The following is an 8,743-nucleotide window of genomic DNA, read 5'->3' as shown; positions in this document are numbered from 1 at the left end:
CATACTTGTGCATCCCCTGAGATCAAAGCTTAGACAATGCCAGATGTATATGTTAAAATTTCCTGCTCAGTCTTAGCTAACAATTAAAATTCACCTCAAATTATTTTTTATCAGATAAATAAATGATGCACATCAGATGCAAATATGTTACATAAATCAACTGATGGTTTGGTTTGCCATCCACACAGCAGTATGGTTAGGACATTATTCCCTGCCCCATAATATTTTCCAGGGTTTGATTCTCATAAGCCCCTTCCAAAATCCCCTTGGGAAAACGTCAGGTTGTCAAACAGTTTGGCCAGGAATTCATTACAAAATTACAAGACCTAAAAATGTGCAGTAGTGTCAAAAGAGCTTTTTTGCATACGCTGCAAATTTCATCCATGGGGGTCTTATTCTTGACCTGAACGCAATATTGCATGATACTACAGTCAAACCTCGGTTCTTGAACAGCTCCATTATTGTACGTTTCAGCTCCAGGATGCCTAAAACCCAGAAGTTTGTGAACGTTTTTCGGAAGGCTTGCAACCAATCAGAAGCCACGTCTCAGATATCGAACAGTTCGGAAGTCGAACAGTTTTCCAGAACGGATTACATTCAACAACCAAGGTTTGACTGTACTTGCAAAAATGTATTGCTTAAATGCTGGCTGTTGCAGCCAGAAATCATAGGACAAGGTGCACTCTGTTATTGGGGTGCTATTTAGAAAGGCCGGTTTCTGCCATGCTCTAAGTTCGGGGTCACAGGAGGTTATTCCTCAGGAGCTCCTATGTCCCTGGCTATGATGAGGTATAAAAGAAAAGTTATCATAGCAAATAGTTTTAAATCACATTCCATTTTTATGCAATTTCATTTTGCCAAGAGCAGACATGTGGGCCTCAATGGAAATCTCTCCACCATAAAAGTCCCTTTGCTCTCTCTTCTGAAAAAGTGCTTTGTCTGAAGGAAGCCAGGTCTGTAATGGTTAGACCCGGCAACTGTTCTCTCTTTCTGAATTTGATCCTCAAAAAATTCAGGCACAGGAAAGACAAGTGCCCTAGGAGGTCAGGGCAAATGTCCCTATTTTCCAGGGACATTCCTGGATTTACAGAAGCTGTCCCAGTTTCTGATTTGATCCCAGAATGTCCCACTTTTCCTGAGGACGTCCCCATTTTCATCAGAGAAATGTTGGAGGGTATGGAGTTATGTGATCCCTGAACCAAGGAGATAAGCAACTGTACAACTTTTAGAAGACATCTGAAGGCAGCCCTGAATAGCAAAGTTTTTTAAATGTTTTATTATGTTTTTATATATGTTGGAAGCCGCCCAGAATGGCTGGGGCAACTCAGTCAAATGGATGGGGTATAAATAATAAAATTATTATTATGATTATGACTATTATTATTATAGAATAGGACGTCCTTATTTTCATTGGAGAAATGCTGAGGGTATGGAATGTTATCCTGATTTCTAGCTAGAAGACACAAACTACTGGAAGCATCAAGCTAAAAATTATAAATTCCTATTCTTACATGCCCAGCTTCTTTCAGTAATTTTTCTTTTTTTAAAAAAAAGTTTGGTACCTTTAAGATTTTCTTACGATGCCCTGTGCCTTAACTTTCGAAACCGCCAGAAGGGAGGTGGTACTATCTCAAAGTTCTTGACGCAACGCTACTAATCACAGACTACTAGATCCCTTCTGTACCAATGTTGCCTCAAGCCCTGTGTACCTGATTTTGGGTCCACTGATGAGAAGCTGAGCAACCACAGGTGGCAGACGCAGTTTGGGTCTGTAGCAGTACTGGACAGGAGCAGGAAGGCCCAAAGGCCTGGCTATGGCACAGAGTCAGACCTTCACTCCAGCACTGTACTGCTGCCCGTATCCTGGCTCAGCAGACTAGAGGCAAGTTCGTGCACAAGACTGCATGTGTCCTTAAGTGTGTGTGTCTGATATTTTGGACTTGACTTCTCGCCTGCTCGCCCAAATGGTCAGCTACCACCAGAGCAATACACACTTTTCGCCGGGTGCAAGATGGCATACGTTTCCCTCCTTTGCTTCTTTCCTCTCCCTTTACATTTTGCCCCCCACTTTTTTTTGTCCCTGAGTCCTCGGCTCTTGAAGTCCTGTCTTCTGCTACAAGGGGGTGGTGGACAAGTTCATTTCAGTCGCCTGCGGTGTCTTTGAAAAGGCGTTTTTCTCATCGGCCAGCGAAACTGGGTTTTCGTGAACTTCCATGGCTTTCCCCGGCGCCACGCTTGCCATTTGTTCACCTCCCCGGCGTTTGCAACATTTGCAACAGTATTTTTCACAGGTGGCGCCTGTAGACACCATAACATCATCCCACGGGTCCAAGGACCGCATCCACAAGGGAAGGTAGTCCCAATTTCGCAGCTTCTCAGGCAGCTTCTCGGGCCGCTTCTTTTGAAGATAGTTGATGATGATCACAGCGAAAAAGAGAACCAGGATAGGAACACCGACACCCACGAGGTACTCCCAGCCGGCCACCGACAGACCAAAGACACCAACGGGAATCACAAGGAAGGCGATGAAAAGGTAAAAAATAGCAAACCACCTGTACTTGGCTGTTATGTTCCCCAAAACCTTGGACAGGTGGATTGGGATGCGTGTATAAGGGATTGGGTACCACAGGAGAATCCCAGAAACATTGAAAAAGAAGTGGCAGAGAGCAATCTGAAAAGACACAAAATGAAGCAAAAAGAGAACTAGTCAGAAGAATGTTAAACCAAGTGTGACTTTCATACAAATACCCTTGAAAGCACTATTTTCCTCCCTACATTGGATCCTCTCCTACTATTCCACCTTTTATGACCTTCAAAACTTTTTTTAAAATTAAATAATTTATTTAAACAAAATCAAATTAAGGGCCAAACTAGACATGGCATTGGAGCTTCAAGGGGAAATAAAACAATTCTTGCCATGGGGAGGGTAAGTTGGATTGGTGCCCTGTACTAATTTCCCCGACTGGAGATCTCCCCAAACTGTTATCTGTCCCACGGCAAACATACAGCTATACCTGATATACCAGGTATGTGTGTTTTAAAAAGCAAGCCAACATATTAAAGCCTATATTCATAATTTTATAAAATGAATCGTGGTCATCTGTCAAATAGACTGAGTTAAAGAACCATGGGAGGAAATATTTAACACATGAGGTTAGTCACAACATCAGACCATGGTTTGTCATTTCATGAATGAGCCTTGGGCGTGCATGTTCCCATCATCCCATCCTTCATCCTATTACACACTTACATACTTACTTCCTGTGTAGCACACATTACATCTGAAAGCGCAAACCATGGTTTATGTTTGTCCTCCGAAACAAAACTGGGAATGACATTCAAACCATGAGTTCCAACTCTGGTTTGGAGGGGAAGCACAAACCATAATTTGCCATTTGAGCCAGGAAGTGAATCGGAGTGTGCAAGGAAAAAAAGGAAAGGGAAACCAAGGGAACAAGCAAGTCCAGGGCTTATATAAGAAGAAAAAGAGTTTGGATTTGATATCCTGCTTTATCACTACCCGAAGGAGTCTCAAAGCGGCTCACATTCTCCTTTCCCTTCCTCCCCCACAACAAACACTCTGTGAGGTGAGTGGGGCTGAGAGACTTCAAAGAAGTGTGACTAGCCCAGCAGCTGCATGTGGAGGAGCAGAGACGCGAACCCGAATCCCCAGATTACGAGACTACTGCTCTTAAACACTACACCACACTGGCTCATATAAATGCCAAACCATCACAGGTTCAAGAATCTAAGAGATGTCATTCTGAACATCATCAGGTTCATCCAAAAAGTAAATATGGACGATCTTCTGTTCCTATTTTGTGCCCTCCAATGAGTACTGTGTGTTCAAATAGCATAAGACATTTATTTTTATCCAACTTGGAAACGTTATTGTGTAACATGGTTTCCAGGAGAAAATAATTTCCTGCACAAAAACAACAAAGTAGCAAGCACCTCCTTTAGCATTTCCGTACTGACCCTTGCAGACATGGAGACTTTAATAATAATAATAATAATAATAATAATTTATTATTTATACCCCGCCCATCTGGCTGGGCCTCCCCAGCCACTCTGGGCGGCTTCCATAAAAACCAAAAATACTTTAAAATGAAACGTAGCAGAAAATATACACGCAGCCACATTCACCATGTCCCTTCTCCCTTACTCCTTAGTGTAGCATGTTAAAGACTCTCTTGGAGCCCCAGGAAAACAACTACAAGCTTATTGTTAATTTCATGCTCAAAGGACTTCTCTGGATCAAAAAACCCCAAGTGCTAGAATTGCACTCACAGTTCTTTACATAAGAGATAAAACAGTCCTGACTAGAGTAAAAGTCTTGTTCAAATTCTCCCATTTACTCTCTGTTTGGAAATAATATAAAACAGAAATCACAACTAACCTGTAAGGAAGCCTTTAATTTGTTCCCCGGACTGGCCATAGCAGCAAGAATCGCTGTTGTAGTTGTACCAATGTTGGACCCCAAAGTTAGGGGATAAGCTCGGTCGATGCTTATAACACCAATTCCTAGTTGAGGGGCAAAACAACAATGTGAATTTTTTCATTATGCATATGGCACTTTAAAGACTCCAAAGTGTTTCATGTTTACGACGTCCATTATGATGGCCCTAAAACTATAAGGTTAAGAGATAGCAATTTACCTACCACCACTTAAAGTCACAGCTATATCAAAACATTGCTGCATTTTTATATACAGTTTTTTTATTTCTTAAATTTATGTACCACCCTTCATCCGAAGACTTTTTACAACATAAAAAGACAGAATGGAAACACAAAGCAAAAAAACAAAAACAAAAACATACCCAATACCTCTTCTCCCACAAAGACATTTAAAAGGCCATGGGTGGTTTAGCCCAAGGCCTGGTTATAGAGGAACATTTTCGCCTGACACCTAAAGCTATTTAACAAAAGCACCAAGCTAGCTTCTCTGGGGAGAGCATCCCACAAGCAGGGAGCAATTGCAGGAAAAGCTCGTTCTCCTGTTATCGCCCTCCAGACCTCTTGTGGAGGAGGCACACAGAGAAGGACCTCAGATTGCAATTGCAGGGTCTGCGTTGGTTCATATGGGATCCTTGAGGCATTGTGGTTCTCAGCCATTTAAGGCTTTATAGGTCAAAACCAGCCCTTTGAATTGGGCCCAAAAATTAATTTGCAAGCCAGCGCAGTTGGGCCAGGATCGGTGTTCTATGCTGAAAACATCTTGCCGCTGAATTCTGCACCAGCCAAATTTTCTGAATCGTCATTAAAGGCAGTCCCATGCATAGAATAGAATATTTGTATTATTGTGTCTACAGTAAAATTCTGTTTCTTTCAAGCCCCCATTTTGGAAGCATGGCAATGGGCTGTCAGTCTAAGGCCACAAGTCATAAGAAATGGGGAGCAGTGGGGGGGGGGATTTCTATGCCATAGTCTACCACTAGAGATCTAGGCAGGTCTATCGTGTAGATTTGTTTTTGTTTATTTAAAAGATCTGACAAAAATATACATGGTATTATATAAAAACCTGGAATTACCTCATTTGCTCCTAACTTTAGTAGCTGAAAGTTAGGCTAATTCAACACCCCCACCCCAAAAACCGTTACTTAAAATACTTCCACACAACACTTACCAACAAGTGGAGTAATAGCAGATGTGAACACGGAACTGCTCTGAACAACAAAAGTCATGAAAGCACCAACTAACATGGCCATGTATCCTGTCAACCAAGCAAATGGATAAGGAAAATCTGGAAAACAAAAGTACAGGAGGCATCAGAGTCAGAATATTCTGCTCAAAATTATGTGTGGAACTGTTTAGCTAAACACCAAGGTGCCCTACTTAAACCACTTGCCAGACAACTTGAAAGTCATTTGATCTTTACCTGAAATAAGAAGCTAAAAGGTGGTGACTTGTCCTCTAGGTATGTTTGCCTCATAGTACACTTTCTGTGTTTGGAAAGTTTAAAGTAAATTTGTTGCCTTTTCCTGCTTGGCACCCTACCTTCTGAATCACAGAGATTGGAGTGCAACCATTATATATTATTTGAATCAGATTGAGGGATACCTTACTGGGTCAGGCTGAAATGTCCCCTGCCTCATAAATTTAGTGCTCTTTCACAAACATCCTGTCCTGTACTTCTGATCTGCTACTTCAGTAAGTGTACAAATGCTGTAAAGGCCAAACAGATGGGTCTCTTCCACCCAATCAGCCACTCAGCAGAATAAAAATTGCCAACTGGTTGAGAAAACTCACATATCCAAATGGAAAAGGAACACAGGAAGCAGCTTCCATGCAGCTTCATGAATGTATGATGGGTGACAAAAAAATCTAACATTTCCCCCCTCTATGCAGCCCAGTCCTTTTCATTTAGTGATATATAGGTACAGGCAAAAGCAGGAATGGGGAAATATTTCAGTTTGCTCCACAATTTGGAATGAACCTTCCTGGTCTGTATCCAATGGATCAGGCAGCCATCTTTCTTTCTTTTTTCCATACAGTGTCCCTGTAAACTCATCCCCACAGGTACATAGAAGCAACTGGGTTTTTTTCTCCATACAATTACCAACGGAGAGATGGTACCTCATAGCATACTGTTGCTTCCAGGGACTTATTGGTCAAAAGTTTTTAACAAGCCTGGCAAGCAGCAGCAAATGATTTTTAAGAGGGAAAGTGAAAGAGCCATGGAAGCCTTCAGACCACTTTCTAAGCGCTTTATAGTTTTTTAAAAAAATAAATTATGCAGGTGTGGGGTTTTTTTGTTTCTTTCTTTTGGATTTTGCCTTTAAAAAAAAATTGACAGAATGGGCTTGCCTGGCCACTTATGACCAGGGACGAGAGCTGGATAAAAACCGTTCTGTCCCTCCAGAGACAAAAATATATGACCCACTTGGGAGCATGTTGCACTAGCTTTCATTGATTCCACTGCATTATGGACAAGAAAAGCCATTATACATTGTGCTTAACGTATTTCTACTTGTAATAAAAAGAAAGAGAGAGATTGTTACCCGTGTTGAATGTCTTCTTGATAATATTTGCTACTTGTCCTTGCAGTACGGAATTCAGTAATTTAACGATGAGGATCAGGCAAACACACAGGCAGAGCAGCGAGAAGGCAAGGAGGATGAGGCCGACGGCAGTTTCTGAGAGACCTGAGTCTACAAAAATGTGATTACCTATAGGAGGAGGAGAGATACAGAATTTTTAGTTACACACACACACAATTAGTCTGCCCTGGGAGCTGTCAAGTTTGCATGTTATTCCCCATGCAAGTGCAACTCCCCTCACCTCCATGGTGACGCTGCACGTGGAAACAATGATAACAAAAAAAACATTTTCCTATATCTATCCATCCAAAATATACCAATGCTATACAGTGGACGCTCGGGTTGCGAACGTGATCCGTGCGGGATGCACGTTGCAACCCGCGTTTGCACACGCGAAGGTTACAATTCCGCACTTCTGCACATTTGCAAAGCGCGATTTAGCAATTCTGCGCATGCGCGACCGCCGAAACCTGGAAGTAACCCATTCCGGTACTTCTGGGTTTCGGTGGTCCGCAACCCCCCAAAAATGCAACCTTAAGCGGCTGTAACCTGAGGTATGACTGTACAGTGGTACCTCGGGTTACATACGCTTCAGGTTACAGACTCCGCTAACCCAGAAATAATAGTACCTCAGGTTAAGAACTTTGCTTCAGGATTAGACCACAAATCGTGCTCCGGCGGCGCGGCAGCAGCGGGAGGCCCCATTAGCTAAAGTGGTTCTTCAGGTTAAGAACAGTTTCAGGTTACGAACGGACCTCCAGAATGAATTAAGTACTTAACCCGAGGTACCACTGTATTTCCCAAGGGGTCTACCTATTCTGGAATGCACTGGGGCAGCTGGATGAGATACACTGCATGTTTTACGTTGCATTTGAACTTTTGCGGTTTTGACAACATCGATGGCATAGAACAGGCATGTCCAACTTGAGGTAAGCTGTGATCTACGATCTAATATAAAAACTGGCAGTGATCTACCACCCAGGGATGAGTGCAGGGTGGGCGGGCAGGTACTGGCTGTTTCCCCTGAGGGGGCAGGCCGACGATCTATGAACATTCATCCCAAGATCAACTGATCAGTTGCAATCGATGCATTGGACATGCCTGGCATTGAAGAACTACTAGTCTTGCCTGTCTCTGAGTGCAAACCCAGGTCATCAAGTCTGAACTTCCACAGTCGCTGCCCACATTGAACTGCCATAGGCAGACTGGCAGTAATAGCAGCCAAGATGTTCTATGCCAGGGGTCAGCAAACCTTTTCAGCAGGAGGCGGTCCACTGTCCCTCAGACCTTGTGGGGGGGGGGACTATATTTTTGGGGGGAAATGAACAAATTCCTAGGCCCCACAAATATCCCAGAGATGCATTTTAAATAAAAGCACACATTCTACTCATGTAAAAACACCAGGCAAGCCCCACAAATAACCCAGAGATACATTTTAAACATAAGGGCACATTCTACTCATATAAAAACACGCTGATTCCAGGACCGTCCGCAGCCCAGATTTAGAAGGCGATTGGGCCAGATCCGGCCCTCGGGCCTTAGTTTGCCTACCCATGTTCTATGCTTAAGGTAATACTTTATTACATTGCATTTTTGTGTATATATATATATATATTCTTATACACATCCTTTCCCCTCACCTTCCCCCTTTTTTCTCTATATCACTTTATTTCTTCATAATTTACATTCTTTCAATAAAATAT

General features: G+C 42.6%; 1 protein-coding gene across 2 annotated transcripts in view; it reads right to left on the bottom strand.

Moving 5' to 3' along the window:
• Nucleotides 1–508: 508 nt before the first annotated feature.
• Nucleotides 509–8,743, bottom strand: part of SLC34A2 (solute carrier family 34 member 2) — a 28,041-nt gene continuing 19,806 nt past the window's right edge. For both annotated transcript variants that reach the window (XM_081876284.1, XM_081876285.1), the window contains exons 10-13: nucleotides 7,002–7,169; nucleotides 5,627–5,743; nucleotides 4,400–4,524; nucleotides 509–2,671 (exon numbers count right to left, since the gene is read on the bottom strand). In XM_081876284.1, the coding sequence (XP_081732410.1) occupies nucleotides 2,114–2,671; nucleotides 4,400–4,524; nucleotides 5,627–5,743; nucleotides 7,002–7,169 (968 nt within the window). In that variant the 3' untranslated portion in view covers nucleotides 509–2,113. The remainder of the gene's footprint in view (nucleotides 2,672–4,399; nucleotides 4,525–5,626; nucleotides 5,744–7,001; nucleotides 7,170–8,743) is intronic.

Source organism: Podarcis erhardii (assembly GCF_964252035.2).
Source record: "Podarcis erhardii genome assembly, chromosome: 9".
NCBI lineage: Eukaryota > Metazoa > Chordata > Lepidosauria > Squamata > Lacertidae > Podarcis > Podarcis erhardii.
The sequence above is the reverse complement of the archived record's forward strand: the minus strand, read 5'-3'. Positions and strand labels throughout refer to the sequence as shown.